Below are 27,036 nucleotides of genomic sequence, written 5' to 3' on the forward strand. Positions count from 1 at the left end.
AACGTCTGACCTCTTCCACTAATTTGGAAACTTTAGCTGAACAACTAGTTGATCAATTATCTGGACTAGACCCACTAGGATGGTTTCAAAGTATTACCCACAGCACTGGGTCTGAACTGTAAATTTGGTGATTGTCTTGGTAATTATATTTGTTATTTATCATTGACTTTCTATAAAGTTGGTTAATACTAAACAAACTCAATTGGTCAGGACCTTTTTTACAAATACAATAAAATCGGGGGAATTGTCAGGAAGCATTTAACAGGAGCTTCCTGTGTGCTGTTTTGGATCTGTCATGAATCCTCTGTTCCTTATTAATAGGAATTAAGAGGGGTGGCAAACCGCTCCTGGGCTGAGGAATGCATGCATTTCCTTTGTTAGTTTTCCCATACGGTGGTAAGTAACTATTTCCCACCCTCTTCCTTTTTATGAACCATAAGCTAAAAATGATTATTTACAACCCTCTCTCTTTGATATGGATTGCCTCATATTTCCTTGATAATTTGTAAGTCTGGACTTTTGATCTTTATCTTTGCTGAAAATAGCTACCTTGAAGGTATACCTTCAAGGTACCTTGAAGACAGTATATATACCCACGCTATGTTGAATAAAACATCTTTGCTCCATCAGAGCTTGGGTCCCCGTGTCTGTCTTTCTTTCTCTCTCTTTCTTTCCACACAGCTAATTCTCTGGAGCGTAGAATCCCGTCGTGCTCACTCTCCTGCCTGGGCTTCTAAGACCCTCTCGAGAGGGCGCACTGTGCCTTCACCCCCTCGAGAGGGCTCCTGGTGCCTTCGTGAGCAACACAAGCCCTGTGTCAAGGACTTTACTGGTTTTCTGCGTAAACCAGGGAATATCAGCCTCTTTCTCTCTTTTACTTTCTTATCGTCGACTCCGGACCACCAGGTTCCAGTCCAGTAAAGGACCTCAACAGAGAAGCCACCACAGTGAGAGCCCATACAGCACAACTAGAGTAGCCCCTGCCCAATGTAGCTAGCGACAAGCCAGTGCAGCAGCAAAGACCCAGTACAGCCAAATATAAATAAACAAAAAATTCTTAAATGCTTTTCCTGCATATTAGTAGATCATAAATTTTCTCCTCTAGATTGCTGGATTTTGTTTACTAATATTTTATACAAGATTTTTACACCAATATTCCTAACTGGAACTGGTTGGTAACTTTTTTTTTTGTACAAACTCTGTCAGATTCTGGGATCAATGTCATACTTCAAAAATAAATTTGGAAGTTTTCTCTTTTGATATGGTCTTAAGTAATTGCAGTAACACTAGACTACCTGATCTTCATAGAGATTTGCTAGAATTTCCCTGTGAAGTCATCCTGGTATTTATGGAAGGGCTCTGTTACTATTTTCTCTATTTCCTCAGTGGTGACTGATCTATTTAGGAGTTCTGCTTCTAGAGGAATTGATTTTGATAAACCATTTTTCTAGAAAAGTATCCATTTCTTTGACTAAACAAGAACTGCTTTAAAGTTTACCAAGTAATAAAGTTTACCAAGTATCAGCTGCATGTTCTATCAGTCTTCATTAATAATACTAATATATATACTAATACATGTGTATACAGTTCTGAAAGACTAAAGAAACAAATTTTTACAGGTCAAATAATTATGAATATGGTAAAAAGTCATTAGAATAGACCCTTAACTATCCACAGACTAGCCTAAATGCTTACAAAGCCAAAATATTCTATTATATAAATGTTATACTGCATTAGATGTTAAATATATTAGTCAGGGTAACATATTGTAACTAATTCAAAAAGAGAGGTAGGAAGAAAAGGAGCATTACAGAGCCAAGTTCTACTTCTATATTATTCTGAACTCCATAAACATGTCTTGAAAATGTGACAAAATCTTACAAACATTTAAATGTCTACCATCCTACCATGATGCCTCTTCATACTGTATGTAGGATCAAGACCTCAAGCTTGAAGGCAACATTGCAGTCATACTTCCAATACTTTAATGATGAAAATAAACTAAATAAATTATTTAAATTGTTTTTTAATTTATCTTGGGACACACAAAATAAGTAGTGTAGCTGAACAGTTGCATTAAGTGCTCTGTTAGTCAACACTATCTGGGACAAACTGGCATAATATTATATATTTGACATAATTGCAAATTTACATATTCTGGAAACATGTTACTGGAAATAAATATTACTACTTATGCATCAACTTGCCAATAATGAGGAAAGAATCATGAGAAAATAATCTCATAAATCCAGATTGTGGGACAGTGCGTAAGACAGATGGTCCAGACCTGCACTGTACAATGAGACAGCCATTAGCCACATGTGTCAATTCAAAATTAATTAAAAATAGGTAAAATGGAAAATTCAGTGCCTCAGATGCCCTAGTCACATAAAAAATGCCACATGTGTCTAGCAGCTATTGCGGTAGACTGGTGCTGTTTTAAACTTTTCAAAAAGGCAGTCATGAAAGAAAAAAAGGTATAGAGAAGTTTCTAGACTAAAGAACACTAAAGAGACTGACAAAAGCAATGCATGACCCTTCCAAAATCACTGTAGATGGTGACTGCAGTCATGAAATTAAAAGACGCTTACTCCTTGGAAGGAAAGTTAGGACCAACCTAGACAGCATATTCAAAAGCAGGTATTACTTTCCAACAAAGGTCCGTCTAGTCAAGGCTATGGTTTTTCAGTGGTCATGTACGGATGTGAGAGTTGGACTGTGAAGAAAGCTGAGTGCCGAAGAATTGATGCTTTTGAACTGTGGTGTTGGAGAGGACTCTTGAGAATCCCTTGGACTGCAAGGAGACCCAACCAGTCCATCCTAAAGGAGATCAGTCCTGGGTGTTCACTGGAAGGACTGATGCTAAAGCTGAAACTCCAATACTTTGGCCACCTCACGCGAAGAGTTGACTCATTGGAAAAGACTCTGATGCTGGGAGGGATTGGGGGCAGGAGGAGAAGGGGGCGACAGAGGATGAGATGGCTGGATGGCATCACTGACTCGATGCACATGAGTTTGGGTGAACTCCAGGAGTTGCTGATGGACAGGGAGGCCTGGCGTGCTGTGATTCATGGGGTCGCGGAGTCGGACACGACTGAGCAACTGAACTGAACTGAACTGGGGAAAAAAGCTATGAAGTACATTTCAGAGACAATTAAGGAAATTTTAATGTAAGCTGTACATTATGGCACCCCACTCCAGTGTTCTTGCCTGGAGAATCCCAGGGACAGGGGAGCCTTGTGGGCTTCCGTCTACAGGGTCGCACAGAGTTGGACAGGACTGAAGCGACTTAGCAGCAGCAGCAGCAGCAGCAGCAGGGATAAGTGAATCAATGTTAAATTTCTTAGAAGTGATAATGGCATCATGGTTATACCAGAGAATGTCCTTATTCTTAGGAACTACGTGCTGAAATATTTACACATGAACCATCATGATGTTTATAACTTATTTTGCAAATGATGCCGCAAAAACCAAAGCAAATACATACATACTGAGATAGAACAAAAACAGCAAAACATTCACAACTGATGAGCATAAGTGAATGGTATGCATGTCTGTAGTACACAGTCAACTTTTTTCGTTTGACTATATTTCATCTATTACTTTAGGGGAGGAAGGGATGGAATCCAACAGGAGACAGACAGGAGTTACAAAAAAGCTCTTCATGCTTCAAGTTTTTGGTTAAAGAAATATCTATCCTACCTACTACGTAAATTAGGGGCATTCATGTTCTATTTATTTTGATGAATGTGACAAATTTGAAGACCAAAACCTATAGTTAGGATGTTGGAATACTGAAATACACTAATGAGCCTTAAGACTTAAACAAAACACACGCAACTACGCATTTGATTCTAGAATGCCCAGCAAGCAAACTTCTGAAGAGGGAGACTTGATACAGCTAGCCCCCTCATGCTATTTGAAGCCATACAAGGTACACTTAGCAAATATGGGAAAGAAAAAAATAGAAATGTTTAACATTTTTCCAATTCAGTAAACATATTAAAAACCAAAAGTCATTATTTTTACAAAAATACTGCCTTCTTGGAGAAAGAAATGTCAACGCACTCCAGTGTTCTTGCCTTGAGAATCCCAGAAACGGAGGAGCCTCGTGGGCTGCCGTCTATGGGGCTGCACAGAGTCGGACATGACTGAAGAGACTTAGCAGCAGCAGCAACTGCCTTCTTAAAAGAATCTTTTTGATTCTTAACTTTTGAGTATCATGTTCTACATCTTTTGCAATATTTCAACTCTCCCTAGAAGACATACCTATTTCTTTAACTCTGGCTCCAGTCAAATCAGGAGTTTCAAAACTGTAGGATGTGTGAAATCAGTAGTTATATAGCCTTTCAGTGTTAAAACCTAATGACAAAAAGTCTTTAGTCTAAGGAACCCAATATTATTTTAAAATTGTGCATAGATTTTTGCAATGCTTCTATTTAAATCTACTTTAAGACACAGGTTTTCATTCAATTTCCATTTATGTTGTAAAAACAATAACGTTCCGAGAACAGACTACCAGTTTTAAACATTGAATAACCCTGCAAGATCTACAGTTCAAAACTTTTGCAGTCTTGACACCTGATGGAAAAAAATGAAACTGTTTTTTTCAGTTTTTCAGTGTATAATAACATCTAGATGAAAACTAAATTTACTTATTAAAACTTTATTTTTTCCTGCTTATTTCCAACCAAAACCCAAACCCTGATATCACACTCAGCTGATATAAAGAACAGAGCATTCCTACAGTTAAGCACCCAGACTGTTGTGCCCATAAGACTTCTTCATGCAAAAATCCTTAGTAATAAAGGAAAAAATACAAAGAGGTAAACACAACAGTTTACAAGTCAAATGATTTCTAAAATTTTCCTAAAGGTGTCACAACCCTGACTTACACATGCTCATACTTTCTAATTGAATATTACCATTTCAAATTACTATATCATAGTTCTAGTTTAAATAAATATTCGTTATTAAAATTCCTTAACTTTTTTGAGGACATAACCCTGCCACTCACACATATAAAAAGAACTGCTCCTATTTACCTACCTACAAAGTCTCCTTATTCAACATGAATTTAGGAGCCTTACAGAAAGACTGGCAGCCCTGTGACAGCTCTGTTTTATTGCACTTGGTGTACATGCTTTCATATAGCAGCTTTAATTTGAGGTAACACTTACCTTTTAAAAATTCATTTTTAATCTGCCAATACATTTACTTTATAACAAGCAAAATTTAAAAAAATATATATACATACATATCTTTTGCTATGCAGGATTTACTAATTTGCATAAGTCAGTCAGTCACCATGAAGTAGCTACTTTTGAATTTTACTTTCCTTCTCAAATAGCTCTCATACGATAGATACAAATTATAACTATTCATGTTATATATGAATATATATAATTCCAAAGTTTCAAAAACTTTGGAATTCTTACGTCATCAAGCTATTATTTAAAATAATTCTTAAAATTTTTAAAATATATGCAATACTAAAGTCACATTTGGTTCCAAAATAAAATCAGTAACTAGGATTTTTAAATAAGAGTGCCAGAAAATAGGGGGTATATTTAAAAAGAGAGAAAACTTTAAAAACTGGTAGAAAGGAAGTTCAGTATGTTAACAGTCACACATAAAATTTATGTGTCATTTTACATAGTTGTCAAAAAGTGAAAAAATTTTCCAATGCAAACTTCTTCACTTTTGGGGGAAAAATAGTAAAAATCAAATGTTTAAAAGTGGCGATTAAAATAGTTCAGAAAGCAGATTAAAAACAGGTGGCAAATAAAATTAGAAGATGGACTTCCCTGGTGGCCCAGTGGCTAAGACTCCACGCTCCCAATGCAGAGGGCCCAGGTTCATTCCCTGGTCAGGGAACTAGATCCCACTAGCCACAACTAAAGATCCTGTGAGCTGCAACTGAGACCTGGTGCAGCCGAATAAATAAAAATAAGTATTAAACAAAAAGAGAGAAAAAATTTTGAAAAAAAATTAGGAGAAGAAATTTTGGATAAAGTTTATGATGGGGACTTAAGGGTATAATGGGCTTTCCAGGTGGCGCTAGTAGTAAAGAACCTGCCTGTTAATGCAAGAGACGGGGGTTCGATCCCTGGGTCAGGAAGATTCCCCTGGAGAAGGGAACGGCAACTCACTCCAGTACTCTTGCCTGGAGAATCCCAAGGACAGAGAAGCCTGGTGGGCTACGGTCCATAGGGTCACAAAGAGTTGGACACGACTGAAGTGACTTAGCACACATACAAGTAAGGTTATAATACATATTACACAGACAAAACCCAATAGTCAGCTACTGAATTCATTTTTAAAGTTCTTACTGAAAAGTATTCTTAACTAGCGAAAGATAAAACATGAAAAGAGTAAATTTCATTTCAACCAAATAATGACAGACGCAAGTGACATCATTTCACTTCTAAGATCACATACATAGCCTTTCGGAATATCGGTGTCCTCGTTGCTCCCAGGGTCGTTCTCTAAGTGCTGCTTGATTTTTTCCTCTAGTCCCACAGCATCGGCTCCTTGATACTGATCAATTCTCACTTTGTTTCGAAAAAACAGAAATGTAGGTGTTGCTGATATATTGTTGGTGGCAGCTGTTCCCTAGAATTGTCAAGTTAGACAGCATTACAAATTAAACTACTCGGAATATTCACTCTGCATCTGTATGGAAGTTAAATATCACAAACATGAACTAAAAACATGTAAAATAACTTACTCCTAACTGTTACTTAAGAAAGAGCAAGCCTATTCTGAAAGGTCACAACTATATTACCCACATGTCCACACTGAAGAATAGCCCCGTATTTTCATGTTTTAGTGTTAAAGGCTTCATTCATTCATTCAGTAGAACAATCAGTTTCCAGTACAGAAACTGCACTTAACAAAACCAGATACTTCTCTCATAAGCACAGACTATTTCTCAAATGGAGAAACCGAGAAGGGTATTGAGATTTGTCAACATAAAAAGTACACATGTGAAAAAACAGCAGCACATCTGTCCATGAAACATCCTCACCTAGTTTTACTCTTTAAGAAATGATTTCTGGTCTCCCATCAAAAACACTGCAACTGGTATCTTTTCAAATTCTGCTCCAACTCTATGATATATAAGACTAGCCACCAAATGAAAATCAGTTAACCACTGATTCATGGTTTAAGTTCTTCATGAGAAGTGTACAGAAAACAAGTGAAATAAATATGTCCTCTTGCATATTCTAATGCGAGGAAGAGGTATGACTATTTAAAAAAAAAAAAAGGCATAAAGTTTACAAAGACGTCTTCTCTAAGCCTCATAAGTGGGAAAAAAAGAAGACTGACAGTGCCATCCAAAAGAAATACACAAATGTGAGCTGTGCATGAAATTTAAAGTTTTCTAGAATCCACAAACAAAGAAGAGAAACAAGTGAAATTCATTTTAGCAACCTGTCTTGTAAATCCAAATATGCACTTTAACATATAGTCGATATAAAAGTTAATGACATATTTTACATTTTTTTGGTTCATATTAAGCCTTCAAAATCCTACATTACACTCACAGCACAACTCTATTTGGACTTGCCATATTTCAAGTGCTCATTTCAACTAACTACATGTGGCTACCATACAGGACGACACAGCTTCAGAAGACAGCACTTCCAGATTAGAGACGCAGAATACTGATATTAAGGCCAGAGCTACTGTCCAGCAGCATGTGACCAGAGTACTAAACAATGAACATGGAACAGAATTTGCACCAAATCCCCAAACTGCTTACCTATGTAACATTTAAGATTTTTGTTTTTTCAACCCAGAAATGCAAAGGCAAAAGCCTCAATGGAAAAAAAAAAAAAAAACTACAGAGTCAGGATTCTCAGTCAAGATTACACTTTTGTAGTCTTCTGTGTTGCAAGAAGCCTTCAAAAACTTTTCTGGCATAACCACTCTTTCATACTACACACACGTCAACATAGAGCTGTCACACCGCCATGCCAACTAAGTAGCCAGGGCAATCTACCGACCTGTGGCTCAATCAGCAGCAATCAATGTTTTAAACTTTCTGCTGAGTATGCAGCTTTGGAGCTAAGGTCATACAATGATCAATTCAAATCAAACTCTAACCAAGAATTCTCTCCCATGGGTTTTTAACCAAACAATGTGTCAACAGTATAAGATAAGATATAATTCCAGATTTGCAAAAAAATAAAGAAATGTAAAATAGAACAGCCAAGTGACCTACTAAGTTTAACAACATACTATTAGTTTTATATCAAAAAAATATGAATATAAACAAACTCAGAAGCAGTTAATATCAGACTACTTTTCTTAACTAATACAGCCGTAACAACACTTGCATTCACCACTGCAAGACAGATATCATCCTACCTCCAAATAAACAAGTACTTAGTACATAAAGAGATAGATAAAGGATGATATTAATGTGAATTTCAAGCCAATTTGTAAATTTTCAAAAAATTTTAAAAGGGCCCTCTTGCCTTACCTGACACTGATGTACATCTACTTCCAAGAAAACTGCCTGTGGATACTTATTACTCATAGAACTGAATGCTGGGGCAATCCTTAAACACGGCCCACACCTGTGAAAAACATAAGAGATACTTTGTAAGTAAGATAACACCAAAGACTATACAAATTTACACTCTAAAGATTTCGTCAATTAAAACATAAACTTAAAAAGTTCTGATCAAATTGTCTTTAGACTTTTTCCTTCCACTATATTATTTAGACAAATGCTTACAATAGTATCACACTACCTTAATGACTACAGATTTATATTGTCTTTAAGTCTAATAGTGTTATATTCCAGCTTTCTTCTCACTGAAAGAAATTAAAGGCTAAATAAATATAGGAATATACTACACGTATGAATTGGAAAACTCAATACTGTCAAGATGTCAAGTCTCCTCAATTTGATATTTAAAGTCAATGTAAAATTCTAACAGGTTTTTGAGAAATTAACAACTCTAAATTCTAAAATTTATAGGGAAATATCAAGGATAGCCCAGGCAGTCTGGGGTTCAAAGCTGAAGGAATTCCATTACCAGATATTAAAAACTACCAAGAAGCTTTATAAGTTAAGAGGATAAAGGATAAACAAACTCACCAATTTTAAAAAAACGTTCAAAGGTAGACCCATCCCATACACAGTAACCTAACTTTTGAAAAAGCTGACACAGTAGTACAGTGGAGAAAAGACAGTCTTTTCAATACACATTGCTGAGTCAAAATGGATACCCCCCTGGGGGTAAAAAATGACTCCTAACTCACAATGTACACAAAAATCAATTCCAGATGGATTATAGATCTAAAATGAAAGGTAAAACTACGGTTTTAGGGTAAAAAAATACAGAGAATACTTTGAAAACCTTGAGTAAGCAAAAATTTATTTCTTAAAACACTGAAAGCACTAAAGAGAAAAGGGAAGAACTGATATTTGGGGATATACTTGATAAGCTGGAAAATATTACGCTTAAGACCTTTTGTTCATCAAGATAACAAAGGGTGAAAAGACAAACCACACATTGGTAAAAAAAAAAAAAATGTGTAAAACATATCAAACATATGACTTATACCTCTAATATGTAAAAAAGCACTTACAAATCAATAAGACTGTTATCCAAAAGAAAAAAAGAGTTCTCTTGAATAGGACAAATGAGGTTATCCAAGCAGTCAGTAGGAGAAGGCAATGGCACCCCACTCCAGTACTCTTACCTGGAGAATCCCAGGGACGGGGAAGCCTGGGGGGCTACCGTCTATGGGGTCACACAGAGTCAGACACGACTGAAGTGACTTAGCAATAGCAAAAAAAAAAAGCAAGTGAGTAAATAGAAAAAGACTTCCTCAGTCACTAAGGAAACAAAGGATGTGCAAATTAAAGCTACTCCCACTAAGACAGCTAAAACAACAAAGAAGGAAGCACTGTCAAGAACTGGGAGCAAATGACCTGTTAGTGACAGTGCAAATGGGTATAAGCACTTTATCGGGTAAGAAAGGAAACTGAAGTTACCTGTTAAAGTAAGATTTATGCCTACCAATGACCACGTCCAGGGTATACAAAACAGAAACATCTGCATGTGTGCCTTTAGGGCATATGAAAAAACATTGGTAGAAGTAACATTTCTAATGGCCAAAAACTGGATACCACCCAAGTTCCTCTCAAGAACAGAATGAGTAAACTAACTGTAGTTAATCACGCACTGGAATACTATATAACAATGAAAATGACTGATGTAAAACCTCATGCCAAAACATAAATGAACCTCACAAATAACACTGAGAAAATAAGTATAGTCTATTATTCCACTTAGTTTAGTTCAGTTCAGTCGCTCAGTCGTGTCCAACTCTTTGCGACCCCATAAATTGCAGCACGCCAGGCCTCCCTGTCCATCACCAACTCCCAGAGTTCACCCAGACTCACGTCCATTGAGTCAGTGATGCCATCCAGCCATCTCATCCTCTGTTGTCCCCTTCTCCTCCTGCCCCCAATCCCTCCCAGCATCAGAGTCTTTTCCAATGAGTCAACTCGTCGCATGAGGTAGCCAAAGTATTGGAGTTTCAGCTTTGGCGCGTCAGTCCTTCCAGTGAACACCCAGGACTGATCTCCTTCAGAATGGACTGGTTGGATCTCCTTGCAGTCCAAAGGATTCTCAAGAGTCCTCTCCAACACCACAGTTCAAAAGCATCAATTCTTCGGCACTCAGCTTTCTTCACAGTCCAACTCTCACATCCGTACATGACCACTGAAAAACCATAGCCTTGACTAGACGGACCTTTGTTGGAAAGTAATATCTGCTTTTGAATATGCTGTCTAGGTTGGTCCTAACTCCTTCCAAGGAGTAAGCGTCTTTTAAATTCGTGACTGCAGTCACCATCTGCAGTGATTTTGGAGCCCAAGAAAATAAAGTCTGACACTGATTCCACTTATGTACAGTTCAAATACAGGTAAAATAAATCAATGGTATTATAAATCAAAACAAGTCACTTTTGTTAGTGACAGGATAGGGCATGAGAGATATTTTGAGAGGTTAGTAATGTTCCATTTGTCCAGAAGCTAAACAAACATGCGTGTGTATTCAGTTTGTGAAAATTCTCTGAACTGTACATTTATCCTTGTGTACTATGTATATTTCAATAAAAGTTCCAAAAAATTAAAATTAAGAAAAATCTTGGCTTTAACAGACAGGAACACAAGGAAAAGCAGATTCTAAAGCACAAGATGTTCAAATTCACAAATGTTCAAACTCAAGTTGTGATTCTCTTTCCATTCTTAATATTTTAATCAGCATTTTCATCTTCTGCCATCTTTAAGACTCACAGCAATAAGAAAATAACTATTAATTTCTTAAATACTAAACTTGATGCTTCTGAAAATAAATTTTTGGATCTAACAATTTTAGGCCCTGAGACTAAATTTTAAAGGAACAAACATTTACAGTTGATGAAATCTATCTTTAGGTTAGCAAAATACTACTGGCTTTTAATCAGTCTTAAACATTATGGATAGGAGTACACACTGGTAGATCCTTTTTGAAGGGTCACTTGGTCATTATCTGCCAACTTTAAATGACCACAATTCAAGATTCAACAACCTTTACTCCTAAAAGTCAATCCTATCTTAACAATCAATTTCACAATAATACGTATAAAGAAGTTCAATGAAACATCTGAAATAGTTTTTTAAAGATAGAAATAATCTAAATGACAATCAATATAAAAATATTTTTAGAAATTATAATACATAAAATAAGCTATGATATATGGTACAACACAAGGAAACAGAGCCAGTATTTTGTAATATCTATAAATGGAGTGTGATCTTTAAAAACTGTGAATTACCATATGGTACATTGTAACTTATATAATACTATGTATCAACTATACTTCAACAACAACAACAAAAATTATGACACATTCACACCAGGGGATAAGGATAAACTGTACTGTTCAAAAGAAAACTTAAGTCTCACAAAAAAATGTTCTCTGTGACCACATTTAACACACGCCTTTATATACATTATCTACATGTTATATATGTATACAAACACATACTTACAACTTAGGTGTGTCACACAATAAACTACTACTTCTGAAAAATGGGATTGGAAAGGAAGAGAAAGTTTAGGGGAGACTTTCAGAACTGCCTATACTCCTGCATTCTCCGGTTTCTCTGATAGTTATTTTCCTTTTACGATAGTGAATAAACTGACAGTAGGCGATTAAGTGTTTGCTGCATGTAAACAGAGGCCACAGGAGAAGCGCAAGCATCACGCTGCGTCACAGAATACACCTGGCGTACGCACAGTATCAGAGTTTCTCATTCCCGAAAAAAACCTCCTTTCTGCAGAAGCATGTGCCCAAAATTACGGAAAAAATAAGATTGGTGTCAGTCATTTAAACCCATGCAACTTTGTAAACATATTCCTACAAAAAAACAGCAACTGGTACTCAGGAAATACCTGAGGCAGGAGCCTCAGACCTAGAGGCTACCTCAGGGGACATTTAAATTGTACAAAAACGATCAAATGGAAGTGCCTGCTGTATTACAGGTGCTGTGAGAATCAGATGCAAGGGAAGCTCGGAGCCAGCAGGGCGGCCAGCCAGGCAGGGGACAGGAGGAAGGACAAGACGAGACTGACCTCCGCTGGGGAACCAGGGCTAGGAGCTGAGGCCCAGGTTTAACTTTATTAATTTAGACTTAAACAGATCCTGAAAGGGAGCCTGCCTCTGTGGCTGAGGGCTTTTCTGCTTCCTGTTACAGGCTCTATTCCTATTCCTGGCCCTCACTACCTAAGAAAAACATTAGAATATTAACACAACCTCCACCCTTGTATGGACGTCATCACTCCACTCATCAATCATGTATGAGCTAACCTGAAGCTAAACAGACCGCTAAATAATGACTGTCTTGAAAATAAATGTTCCCTTTCAAAATTTAACCTTATCTCGATCCTGTTTAATTTAGTTAGTTGTCGTGTAAGATGGAACGTCTTATATGATGTCTTTAGTCAAAAACCAAAATAAGTCACAGAACACAGAAGCACAGAAATATACAGCAGCATACTTTCACATTATAATCACTCAAGTGAAATTACTTGCTATTTTAATAAGGTCCTTGCTTACCACTAGCATCTAAAGGTAAACTTAAACTTCCAAAATTAGCTGAGCTCACAAACAAATCATTTGATTTCTCTGGAAAACAGGAAGGGACTAGATTCCTCAAGGGCCTTTCCTATCTCTAGAACATTATGCCCCCAAACATGCCTAAATTTCAGGACTGTACTTTTTTGACTTTGCAAAGCCCTTAATTTGAAGCCCTTAGATAGTAGATTACCTCAGTACCTTTGAACTTGCAAGAGACCAGGGACCATCTAGTCCAGAGATTTAAAAAAAGAAAAAAAAAAGGTTATTTTTCCACCTCTGAACTCTTTGATGGAAAGCTTACCTGTTAGATCCAGTGTGTAAGAACTAAACTCACAAAGCTGAAACTTTAAAATTGACCTAGCAGAACACAATTATTTGATAAGAGGCAAATGCCAGAAAGGAGAAGGAAATGGCAACCCACTCCAGAAATCTTGCCGGGAGAATCCCATGGACAGAGAAGCCTGGCGGGCTGCAGTCCATGGGGTCGCAAAGAGTCGGTCACAACTTAGCAACTAAACCACCACCACCAGACGCCAGAAAAGTTAAATGACTTGATCAAGATCAGACACTTTAGTTAGTGGCAGGGCCACAACCAGAACAGTTAACTCCTGAAGCCAATCCAACATCAGTTTTCTTTGAAAACAAGCTAGGTTCTTCTTAATAAGATTTGTATTTAGTCATAATACAAACAGATTCTATTTCAAGAACTTGCTGTTCTTTCCCACTTGCTAAAGTAGTCAGTTCTCTCCATCAAGCAGTAATGTGTACAAATACACTCAGCTGGTATATGGGTGTGGAAAATGTACATGCCTTCTGAAGATGTATTTTAAAAGTCTACTTTCTCGGAGGCATGCCTGTAGAACGGGCTGTTTCTAGATGTATTATATTTACTAATGAACAAGCATGGTCAAATGATCCTATTAGGGACACAGAATTGCTAGCGTTCACTAAGCGTGTATCGTATGTTATGTAATTTATAAAACCTTTAAATTCATTTAGGCTTCACAATTCCTCATTTTAAAGACAAGAACAATGAAGCACAGTGCTGAAATCCGATCACAAAACCCAACTCAACTGCTATTCCAAAACCTGCACAACAGTGGCCCACACTGTGCTTTTTGCTTTGTTTTGGTTGTTATTTCTAAGTTAACCGTCAAGATTAAAATTACTTACACACTCTTGAAAGGCAACCAGACAGATTATATACTGCATAATACCATCTTTATAGTGTTAGAATTCAAGAGTGACAGGAGCCTGCAGGAGGATGGGGGTTGGGGGTAGTGAGGGATTGTGCAATGCAGGTATTCCTGACTGGGTATTGGTTAAACAGGTGCAATCATTTCGAAAACTTACCAAACTATGCACCTAAATGGTTTGTGTACATTTTCTGCATGCCTGCTATACTTCAATAAAAATGTTTATTTAAAAAAAAATCTCTATATATTCTCTAGGGCCTGAGGAAGCCCTAGTTATCTTTCTGCCACCTGTATCACTTCCTAGTATTATTTGCTTGGTCCGTATGGACCGTTGGGCCTGTATTACAGTAAAGTACCTTCAGTCCACAGCAATTTCACAATACATAATTAGTACTATTATATAGCGTATTATTGGGACAAACCACCACAATCACCAGGCTCCTGTCCTTGGGGATTCTCCAGGCAAGAATACTGGAGTGGGTTGTTATTCCCTTCTCCAGGGGATCTTCCCAACCCAGGGTTAAAACCTGCGTCTCCTGCATTGCAGGCAGATTCTTTACCGTCTCAGCCACTAGGAAAGCTATTCTCAGACATTCTTAGACAGTAGCAATAACACCTAACTACAAAGTAAAACCTGCTTGAAGAAAACTGAATATACGATAAACGTATCTACAAAAGTTGTACACTCATGAATTCATGATAAAAATCACTCATTGCTGAGTTTTATGGGAAAGAAACCATACATCCTTTTAAACTTGGTGTTAATCAGTGATAACAACTGTTTATGACCACTTAAGTGTATTTGGGTATATTTAAGATATATCAGTTTGGAGACACCAGTTACAAAAACAAGTTATCACAGTATATAATCCACATACATAATTCCATCCTCTGAACAGTATAGTTGGGTTACATGTTATTATTCCCATTTTACAGGTAGGTAAATGAATATTAGAATGTGAGCTGAACTGTCCTCCATTGAAAGTTTTGCAGGCAGAGCTTATTCAAGGCAGCATTTACTGAAAAATATCAGGCTCCATGCAATAAAGAGGTGAATTTGCATCACCCTCTGCTTAGGCTGGAAAGAACAGGATAGCACTTTACAATCCAAACAGTGCATTCAACAAGGGGACCTTAAACAAGGTATCTTAAATAGATCTCTTTGTGACTCAACTTTCTTTTAGTTTATAAAATGGAGAAAATACCAAAGATTATTTTGAGGACTGCAGGAGTCAACAAGTGCTTAAGTAAGTCCCTTACACAGACTAACTTAAATGTATTAAGATGTGATGATTATTTTAATTGCTTAAAAAAATACTAGAGAAGGGTGCCATTCATTGGGTTAAAGACAGTTTTTCCAATAAATGGTGTTGGCAAAGCTGGAGAGCCACACGGAAAAGAATGCAGCTGGACCCAGTAAGAGTATAAGTTAAACCATATACAAAAGTTAATTACAAATAGATCACACACCTAAAACTTAAGAGCTAAAACTAGAAAATTATTTGATGAAAACACAGGGAGGAATGTCCATGATACTGGATTTGGCAATGACTTCTGGGATATGACACCAAAAGCACAACTTCAGCACAATTTTCCAACTCTGCTTGTGCGTCAAAGGACACTGTCAAGAAACTGAAAAGGCAACCAATGGGAGAAAATATCTGCAAATGATACATCCGAAAAAGGGTTAAGATCTCCAATATATAAAGAACTCCCACAAATCCACAACAACAACAACAAAAAACAAATAACCCAGTTCAAAATGGGCAAAGGACTCCAACAGACATTTCTCCAAAGAAGACAAACGGACAGTAAGTTTGTGAAAAGATGCTCAACATGATCAGTTATCAAGGAAATGCTAATCAAAACCACCAGAAACCACTTCACACCCATCTAAGATGGCTATTAAAATATTTTTAAATGTTGACACATAGAGAAATTGGAACTCTCCTGCGGGGCTGGTGGAAATGCAAACCTGTGCAGCCACTGTGGAAAATACTTTGGTGGTTTCTCAAAAAGTCATACACAGAATTACATTATAATCCAGCAATTCTGCTCATAGGTATAACCCAAAAGAACTGAGAGCAGGGATTAACAGAGATCCCTGCACACTAATGTTCACAGCAGTGTTATTTACAATAGCCAAAAGACGGAACCATCCAAATGTCCATCAACCATTCATCAAAAGATGAATAAACAGTACGTGGTATATACATACAACAGAAAAAGGAAGGAAAATAGGACACATGCTATAACACCGGTGAACCTTGAGAGCATGCTAAAATAAGCCGTAAACAAAAAGACATATATAAATTTCTAGTTAAATGAGTTTCAAGAATACACAAATTGATAGAGACAGAAAATAGAAGAGAGGTTACCAGGGGCTAGGGGCACTGGAGAGAAGGTATGGGAATTTCTGAGATGATGAAAAAATTTCTAGGAGATAGGGGTAATGGTGGTACAACACTGTGGGTGTGCTTAATGCCACTGAATTGTACATTTTAAAAAGGCTAAAGTGGCAAATTTATGTTACATATAACAATTAAAAAAACAAATGAAAAATAATATTGGAGAGACACAGAAATTCTTAAACAGAAGAGCAACAATCTGCATAGTAAAATTAATAGGATGGATAAAGCATGGAAACTGAGAATAAGGAATATGGCTTAAAATAGAAATGGAAAGGAAATTAAGAAATAGGTGCTTTAGAAAACTATGTTCTTGGCCTAAAGTTGGGATGACAGTAACTTTTCTCACGTCAAATAAATTATGTATAATTCTGTCATGTCTCCTCCTGCTATGGTAAGAGAAAAAGAGAGTTTATCATAAAGGCTCCAAAGTATAAAACCTCCCAATGACTAGAATTAGAAAACTGAACTAAAAATGAGATCTTTTCTTAAAATCACCTCTTCCTTTCCCCAATTTTGGCCTAGGACTTAACAAATGTCTAGGTATTTCCTCATATTAAGAATACTGTCACTATAAAACCAACAAAACCGGGAAGACACGCTTTAAAATCTAATGCACTGCCCCTTTCCGATTCCATAAGAGATTAGTCCCCAAATAACTCTTGTTTTCATCTCTATCTGCTTCCCTCCATTCCCTAAAATGAATCTAATCCTAATGCTACCGTTTAGATAGTCAACATTTATTGAATCATGTTCAACAGGTTTGAAGCACTTTTTGCTCTGAGAGTCAAAACACCCGCCTTACGTTTATGTAATTTGTTGTTGTTTAGCCGCTAATTCGTGCCCGACTCTTTTGCTACTCCATGGGTAGCCTGCCTGCCAGGCTCCTCTGTCCATGGGATTTCCCCGGCAAGGACACTAGAGCGGGTGTCATTTCCTCCTTCAGGGGATCTTGGACAATAAAATGTGTTATGTGAAACAGTGATACTTGTAGGAGATTTCTCCAAGTTAGAGTGTAAACAACCACCAGGATGGTCAAGGTGTCAAGCACAACTTCTAATCCTTCTATTTGGGTGGGCACGGACATATGCACGAGGAGGTCAGTAAAGGCACAAACTCGCTGAAACCTTGGTTCTGAATATCCACTTCCAACGCGGCACTCTCACACAGAAACATACCACACACCCAACGTGGAAGATCCACCGGCTCTGCAACCTATGAATTACGTCGAGATTTACGAAAGCCAGATAACACCTTTCAAGTTCTCTCTCCTCTTAAATCACCAAGTCAAAAATGGAGTCTATTCGGTCAAAGCCAGATGTGTGGACACCTGTCTACCTGAACTGTATATATATAAATATATATATATCTACTATAATTGCCCTGATCAGACGCAACTTCTTACACAAGGCGGCCTAAGATTACTAACCAAAGGACTAACAAAACCCTTAACAAAAATAAAAAAAGTATCCTGACCCAACATCTTAATTTAAAATGCATTAGCTGAGCCTCAGGTCTAAGCACAAGGCGGATTAGTTGCATAGCTGAAATCTTCCTTCACGTTTTCCAGACCTGCAGGTGGCGAAGACAAACCATTTGGTAAGTTAAATCTGGGGCGGAGGGGGGGTTCCTAAGATACAAGTGACAGCTGGACCCCAGGAAAGAAGGGGACGGACGAAAGCCAGGGTCCGCTGCGGGAAGACGCCCGCAGAGAAAGAAAAGAGCCGGGCCGCCCGCGAGCGCAGAGCTCGTCCAAAGGAGCGGGCGGGGACCGCGGGCCCGGAGACGCGGCCGCCCAGGCCTGCGAGCCCGCCGGAGCCGCCCCCCGGGGCCACGAGCAGGGACTTCAGTCCGAGGGGCTGAGGCCTCACCCGGCAGTGGCCTGGGGCCTGGGGCCGCAGCCAGGGCCGGACACTTCCGGGGGCGGAAGGAGACGGCAAGGCGGGAGGGGCCGAGAGGTGAGGGAGCGGACGGCCGCGGCGCCCCCCACCCCCAGCCACGGGCTCGGGGCCTGCCTTACCCCCGCATGGTGAACTTGACCACGGCGAGTCTGGAGCCCGCGCCGCTCAGCTCCGGCTGGAAATCCGGGTCACTCCCGACCGGCTTCACGCCCACCATTCTCGGGGAGCCTGGGCAGGGCGGCCGCGACGCCGCCGGCTTCAAACCTGACGGAGGAGCGGCCCCGGGGGAGGAAGCGGCGGGAGGCGCGGGAAGGCCCAAGCCTGGACTGAGGAGGCGGCGGCCGGGGCGTCTTCTCCCACGGCGCTCTCTCAGTGCCGAGTCACGCCAGGGAGCGGAGCGGCCGAGGGGGCGGGGCCGAGGGGGAGGGGAGAGGCGAGGGACAGGCCGGCCCGCGGCACCCGGCAGCCACCGCGCGGCAGGGCCGCCTGCGCTTGCGCACGCTGGCGTTATTTCCGCTCCTTCCGTTTGGGCTCCCGCTGCCCAATCCTAAGGCGCGACTTGTGGCCCCACCCTCGACTGAGGGCTCCTTCATTGGCTGGAGTGGCGCAGGCGCGGACGACGAGTGGTCGCTTGCGCAGGCGCACGTTGAGCCTCAAGTTCACGTCTTTCTTCGCGATGCCGAGACCTGGGGGGTTTTTTTTTGTGTTTTTTTTTGTTTTTTTTTTTTCCTCCACTGAAGAGTTTCCTGGGTTTTTTACCGAGGGGTGAGAAAGTGAGAAAATAACCTTCACCCCCCGCCCCGCCGAGGTTCTTGGCTGCTGCCTTAGGTCTTAGGTTCCCTCCGGAAATACTAAGAGTGTAGTTCTGTCTCACACTGGGGACAAACCGCCGCATTAGATAAAAGACTGTGGCGACCCCATGGTCTGCAGCGCGCCCAGGCCTCCCTGTCCCTCACCGTCTCCAGCATGGACTTTAGGAACATGTGTTAACGAATTTTCGGTACACTCGGGCTTACTCTGGGTAGTCCTCCAGGAGATATGATGCGCCTTTCACTTGTGCCTGAGAATATGGACCTTGTGCCTCAGTTGTTCGGGTGCTAAGTCCTTTTCTGAGTCTTCGCGACCCCATGGACTTGGTAGCCCACCAGGCTTGTCCTCTGCGGTCTCAGAGTTTGCGCAAATTCATGTCCACCGAGTCAGTGATGCTGTCTAACCATGTCGTCCTCTGCTACCCGCTTCTTTTGCCCTCAGTCTTTCCCAGCATTAGAGTCTTGACCAGTGAGTCAGCTCTTGGCATCAGGTGACCGGAGTGTTGGAACTTCAGCCTCAGCATCAACCCTTTCAATGAATATTTAGGGTTGACTTCCTGGACAGAGGCGAGCCTGGTAGGCTACAGTCCACGGGATCGCAGAGTCGGAGACGACTGAGCGACTTTCACTCACTCCTTTAGGAGGGGCTTCCCTGGTGGCTCAGATGGTAAAGAATCTGCCTGCAATGTGGCAGACCCAGGTTCGATCCCTAGGTTGGGAAGATCCCCTGGAGAAGGAAATGTGAACCCACTCCAGTATTCTGGCCCAGAGAATTCCATGAACTATATAGTCCATGGGGTCACTAAGAGTCGGACACGACGGACACGACTAAGTGACTTTCCCCTCTCAAACTACCCCTATCCCTTCCTTACATGGTGATGGGAGATGCCACTATTAGAGGCTAAGGTTTCTGGGAGTCCCCACCTCAGAACTGCATTTGGCAGTGCCTGTGACCAGAGTCAGCCCTCTGCAGACAGCTGATCCAGCCGACAGTTATGTTTTGTTTGATGTTACCTGTTAGTATTTGTGTGTGTGTGTGTGCGCTGATGATGTGATATTTGGGACTTTCTATTACACATTTTGTTTTCCCTGGTATTTCTTTTTCTTTTTTTGGCCATGCCACATGGCTTGTGGGATCTTAGTTCCCCAACCAGGGATTAAAGACAGGTCCTGGCAGTGAAAGCACCTAGTCCTACCCACTGGACCATCAGGGAATTCCCTCCCTGATAATTTCTAATTGCGTTATATCCTCACACCATTTATCTTTATTGTGGTGGTGTTTTAAACTTTCCAGCATACTGAACATTCTATAATTAAACCTTGAGCACTGTCAGGGTAAGGGGCGCCAACCCTCCCTGCAATGGAAAATCTGAGTAAAACTTACAGTCAGCCCTTCATATGCACAGTTCTGAGTCTGTGGATTCAGACAATCATAGTACAGATTTAGTGAAAGAACTCTGCATATAAGTGGGCCCTAGCAGTTCAAAACTATGGTGTCCCAGAGCCCATTGTATTTTGTCTCTCAGGTTTTTTTTTTTTTTGGTTATCTCCTTCCTGGAGCCTTTTATCCTCATGTTTAGTCTAGATTGATTGCCTTATATTACCTACTACATGGCTGTCATCTGGGATTTCCCTTCACTGATCATTTGAGTAAGCACTACAAGTCCCTAAATCCACTGCTTTCCTTTTCTATGATACTGCTCTTGGGTAGTAGAATTGTTAGATCATATGGTAATTCTTGGGCTTCCCAGGTGGCAAGGTGGTAAAGAACCTGCCTGCCAATTCAGGAGACGCAAGAGATTCGGGTTCTATCCATAGATCGGGAAGATGCCCTGACGTAGGACATAGCAACCCACTCCAGTATTCTTGCCTGAGAAATTCCATGAACAGAGCAGCCTGGTGGGCTACTGTCCGTGGGATCACAGAGAGTTGGACCTGACTGAGCACCTGAGCACTCAGCGTGGCAGTTCTAGGTTAAACTTTTTAAGGCACTGCCAAGCGGCACCATGTTACATTCCCACGGGCAATGCTTAAGAGTTCCGGTTTTCCCACTTCCTTGCCGGCACTTTTCTTTTCCTTTTTGGGGGAGGGGCAGTGGACGGCCATCCTAATGACTGTGAAGTGGTGTCTCATTGTAGTTTTGATGTGAGTTTCCCTAAAGACAAGGCGTTGAGCATCTTTGCCTGGGCTTTGTAGTCATTTGTTTTCTTTGGGGGAGAACTATCTATGTAGTTACTTTGCTCATTTTTGAATTGATTTTTGGGGGGATTGTAGGATATATGTATATATTGCGGCTACTAATCCCTGTCGTATATATGATTTGCAAATGTTTTCTCACATCTTATATGTTGTCTTTTCACTTTCTTGATAGTGTTCTTTGATGACAACAGTCTTTAATTTTGATAAACTTTAATTTGCCTATTATTTCTTTCGTTATCTGTGCTTTTGGTGGCATATACAAGAAATCTTTGCAAATCCTGCATGATAAAAATTCCTTATATTCTCATTAAGAATTTTATCATTTTAGCTCTTATGTATAGTTCTTTGATCCACCATCCACCATTTTTGAGGTGATCTTCAATTTGATTCTAATCATTTCAAAGCATTCTGGTATAAAAGATAGGTACAGTTTTGCAGTTTAATACACATTTGAATGTTTGTTGGGCAGGCATTATGCAATAACTGTACCATCTCTGATCTTCATTTACCTTTAAGTTTAATCCTTTTGTAAAGCCAGTTTTCGAAAAGCAGGGGTAAGAATTTAATGAGGAAGAACTTTTATTCTACAAAAAAAAAAATTCCCATAAATTCCTCTGAGATATACCTCTTTAAATAACTAAATTTTTATTAGCAGAAATCCAGGGATACAAAATTATTGATGAATCAGATAAACTATATAAAATCCTCATTAACTTATAAAAATTACACCTACCTCAATATTCTACATACTCTTGCTTAATAGTTCATCGTTAGCTTGTACCAGTAGAGAACTTAAAAAAACAAAGCTTATTGACTGGGTAACTTTTAAAAAAAATAATTTCAGGTGAGAAACTTTGCCTTATTTTTAAATTTTTGAGGACAAATTGTGTAATTTATATAGTATAATGATTAACTAGAAAGGAAATCCTGCTTCATAATTTCTAAACCCTTTCTGGTTGGAAGCCATTGAATTTGAAAACTGAAAACATTTCCCATAGTTGTCCCTAGGTGGTGCAATATCTTTTCAGTCTAAGGGGTGTGATCTCCCCTTAGACAGCAAATCCTTCTATTGACCAGATAGACAACTTGTCCCACTGAATTCTTTAGTGTTGGAAATTAGGCGTTGTCTTGGAGGAGAGAGTTTCCCAGGATGTCGTTCAGTGATCTGTCACTGTTGTAAATCTGCTCCTCCGTGAACACACTGGAGAAACTTGCTGACAATTCTGAGTCAGTTTTGGGTGTTTCCCAGAAACACAAAGTAGTTTTTTCTTCTGAAACTTATATCTGAGGTTCAGAAGTCATTAAGCTATCTAGAGTTGCTATTAAGAAAGCCAGATATTTAGACAAATATTTCCATCAACTCAGCCTCTGAAATAAAAAATCCACATTTTAATGTTTAGAAAGAGTATGCTGGTGTTGGTAAGTCGTTGGAACTGAAAAATTAAACAGAAGTACACATAACTATGTTTTCACTTAGTTACTTATAAAGAGAGTTATAATTCCTGTGGTAGTGTAGTAGATATTGTCCTGCTAGAATATACAAATAGAGAAGAAATTAAGGTTTTCACTGTATTCAAAGCCTTTTCTCTGGCATGTCCTCAAACACACACACACACACACCCAAACATATGCATCCTCCTCAGTCCATTCTTGAGTAGCAGTACCTACATACTGTGAGTACACCTGAGAACCAAGCGCTGAAGACATTCAATAAAAACAAAACATATGTTAGTGGCTTTCATACAATAAGGAAGTGGTTATTTAAGGTTAAAAAAAACATTTCTCACCAAAATTCAGAATATTAGAATCAGAAAGAAGTAGGAGGATCAATGCTAGGCATCGTATGATTTTACCTGCAAATATTTCAGCCTGCACATCTAGAAGACAAGGCTTCCTTTAAAACTTATAACCAAAACACCATTGTCACACCTAAAGCGTTAACAATTCTTCCTTACTGTCATCAAATATCCACTCAGTGTTAAAATTTCCCATTTTTCTCCTAGTTTATAACTTATTTGAATTAGTATCAAAATCAGATATATACATTGCATTGCTCGATGTGTCTGTTTTTTATCTCCTACTGCAACTTTATTTAGGGATTTCAGTGGTTACAATTTTGTGCTTCCAACAAGATGGTTTGATCTCTCTGGTCAGGGAACTAATCTGGTCAGGATCCCACATGTCTTGTGGTGCAGCCAAGAAAATAAAACAGCACAAAACTTTATTTAGTCTTTAATTCTTTTTTCCAACTTTTTTTATCAGAAAATATTCAAGTGAAGAGAAAAGTTGTAGAAGCAGAAGGAGGAGGAAGAGGGAAAGGAAGATGGTGCAGTGGGACTAGTGGGTACCCCTTCTTGCTAGTCATTGATCAGGGGACTCCCCAAGAAGAGTGTGCTCTTGACTAACTTCAGCTTGCTCAAGCATTCACCAGGAGCTGCCCCAGGGATAGATAGGTGAGCTCGGGTGGAAAGCTGAGGAGACCCTGGCGAAGCTAATAGCACAAGCAGTGAGCAGACCATTCTCCATGGGGCTGGGAAGTGGGTTTTTCTCGAAAGGGAATCTGACACTATTTGTAGCACACAGATCCTCTTAATCACACAGGTTTGAGGAGCAACCCTTCCTGGGCTCTGATGGGCCCCTAATCCTGACAGGAAACAAGTGGGAGGCTGGCAGGGCGAACCTCAGCCCCTGTTGCTGCAGCTGGTGACAGAGCTCCACGTGGCATCCACTGCTTTCCCCCTCAGATCCTAGTTTCCCCATGATGATCTCAATGAGGGGCCCTGAAATCCTCAGTTGAGAGGAGCCTGAGCACCCCTAAATCTCATCACCTTCCCTCCTTCCAGTTCAGAAGGCATGGGTCGGGAGCACATAGAGATGTTTCTGGAAAAAGACATCCAGTTATTGGAAAGAAGTGGCTAGATTCAGTGGAAGTCATGAGATGGAAAAAAAAAGAGAAGTCTCCCCAGTTGATTTTCATGTCATGTGGGAAAGTACAAAGGGAAACTCTTAAAGGGTTTTACAATTACACAAAACCATGCAAAGAACACTTAACCCACTAAGCTGCGACAGGATGATGAGTGAGTTCTCTAAGTGCCCACGTGAAGACTCAAACGTGATGTGACTTTTAGGGCAGTGGGTCCATTAAGGAAAGGACAGAATTAGCAAAGTGCTAGGCACTGTGGGGAACACCAAACCACAGATTTACAACTAGATGAGGAAGGAAATAACAGCACGCATGAAACAGTTTGAAAATGATAGTTGGAATGAGGACAACGCTAGACCCCTGGGCAGCGCTTGACCATCTCTCTCTCTCTTCCGAAAATCATTAGTTTGGAGGAACAGATCTTGTTGCTTTTTGGAGAACCTGGAACTTAGGAAGTCCAGGGAATTTTGGTGTGCTGTAGGGGAATAGCTACTAAATTCTAAAGACAGAATGATACTTGAGTTTTTTGTTTTGATACCTATAAGCAATAAAATGTAGCATGTTGAAGTTCCTGACCCTTACCCTGTGGGTTCCATGTATATAATTCCAGTCACAACTGTGTATTTTTGGTTAAAACATCAACAATGACAACTTCCTCGTTTCATTGTCTTTCTTTCCCATCCAGTTCACATGATGTATTGCTGCTACGTTAATATTTGTGGCTGAAGCACCCCACAGTGACTGCCCAGTGACTCATGCCCTGCATAATCCTCTCTCTGCGTGCAGATGAGACCTTTGACTTGCTTCTAAACGAATAGAATACGGCAAAGGCGATGGACTGTGCCTCCCCGATACAGACAGGTTATGACAGGTTACTGTCTGCATCATCTGTACCTACAGGTACGTGACCCCATCTTTCTTGTGCTCAGTAGGGAGATGCTCTTTACTGACTTTGAAGAGGTAGGCTGCCATGCTGGGAGACAGTCTAGGCAGCAGGGAACTGTCTGTAGGACCTGAGGAACGGGATTCTTAGCCATGTGAGTGCTGAGCGCAATCGCTCAGTTGTGTCTGACTTTGCAATCCCATGGACTACAACCCGCCAGGCTCCTCTGTTCATGGAGTTCTCCAGGCAAGAATACTGGAGTGGGTTTCCATTTCCTCCTCCAGGGGATCTTCCTGAACCAGGGCTCAAATCCACATCTCCTGAGTCTCCTGCATTGGCAGATGGATTCTTTACCACTGTGCCACCTGGGAAGCCCTAGCCACAGGGAAATGGATGAGCCTGAGTGGGCTTGGAATCAGATTCCTTCCTAGTCAAGCCTTCAGATGAGAATGCAGTCTGTCTGACACCTTAGTAGCAGTCCTGTGAGATCATGAGCAGAGGACCCAGTTCATCTGTGCTTAAACACCATTCCCATGGAAACTGTGAGGCAATAAATGCATGTCATTTTAAGCCACTAAATCTACAGTAATTTTTAATACAAAAAGAAAAACAAATGTCATAGTGTATTGGTCAAAAATTTTCCATGATGGACTTCTCTGGTGGTCCATCAGGTAAGACTCTGTACTTCCAATGCAGAGGGCATGGGTTCAATCCTTGGTCAGGGAACTAGATCCCACGTGCCACAGCTAAAAGATCTTGCATACTGCAAGGAAGATTAAGCGTCTCCTGTGCCACAGCAAAGATCCAGTGCAGTTAAATACATAAAAATATTTAAAAATTCAGTGGCTTTTTGTTGCCTTTAGAATAAAGTCCAGGGAATTCCTTGGTGGTCCAGTGGTTAAGACTCCAGTCTTCTATTGCAGGAGGTCTGGGTTTGATCCCTGGTCAAGGAACTAAAATCCCACAAGCTCTGCAGTGTGGTGAAAAAACAATAGAATAAAGTCCATAAAGCTTCTCAGGACAGTCAAGGCTTCCTGTTATCTGAATTTACTTGACTTTTCCCCAAGTTATTTTTCTATTACCAGGTCTAGGCCCAGTCTCATAAAGACTACATCAAGCTAAGAGAGAGTGCTTTCAACAAAGAGAGAGTCTTTCAACAAAGACTGCCTGTTGAAGGAGTCCCTCGTGGGCCAGAAATAACTGAGTCCTTATATCGTAGTTTCTCGTTATGTATGTCTACTCTATGTCCTCTGAATTAAGCTTCATGTTTATTATATATATAGTCATGTCTTACATTTCAGTACCAGCAACAAAGTTGTTTTCCTTTCCAAGTTTTTCTTAGTCTAAATCCTGCCCATTTTTGTAGATCTCCATAAAATCAAATGTGATTATCCAGCATAACCCCAACCCAGAAGTAATTCATCTCTTTCTCCACTACTCCTTATGGTGTGTATTTCTCACATTCCACTATATTGTAGCCATACATCTTGATGGACATGTGTCATTCAATTTAGTTGCCCATCATCCAAACACTTTTTAGGGAATTCTCTATTTTGTGAGGCTTG

At 39.9% G+C, this 27,036-nt stretch overlaps 1 protein-coding gene across 4 annotated transcripts in view; it reads right to left on the reverse strand.

Moving 5' to 3' along the window:
• The window catches only part of TXNL1 (thioredoxin like 1), a 44,098-nt gene extending 25,024 nt beyond the window's left edge, over positions 1-19,074 (reverse strand). For 2 of the 4 annotated variants that reach the window (XM_019986653.2, XM_019986657.2), the window contains exons 1-3: positions 18,777-19,072; positions 8,492-8,588; positions 6,442-6,615 (exon numbers count right to left, since the gene is read on the reverse strand). In XM_019986653.2, the coding sequence (XP_019842212.1) occupies positions 6,442-6,615; positions 8,492-8,588; positions 18,777-18,874 (369 nt within the window). In that variant the 5' untranslated portion in view covers positions 18,875-19,072. Of the gene's footprint in view, positions 1-6,441; positions 6,616-8,491; positions 8,589-18,776 lie in introns of all 4 variants that reach the window. The other 2 variants (XM_019986654.2, XM_070779111.1) reach the window with 2 other exon arrangements.
• Positions 19,075-27,036: the final 7,962 nt, after the last annotated feature.

Source organism: Bos indicus, chromosome 24 (genome assembly GCF_029378745.1).
Source record: "Bos indicus isolate NIAB-ARS_2022 breed Sahiwal x Tharparkar chromosome 24, NIAB-ARS_B.indTharparkar_mat_pri_1.0, whole genome shotgun sequence".
Lineage (NCBI taxonomy): Eukaryota > Metazoa > Chordata > Mammalia > Artiodactyla > Bovidae > Bos > Bos indicus.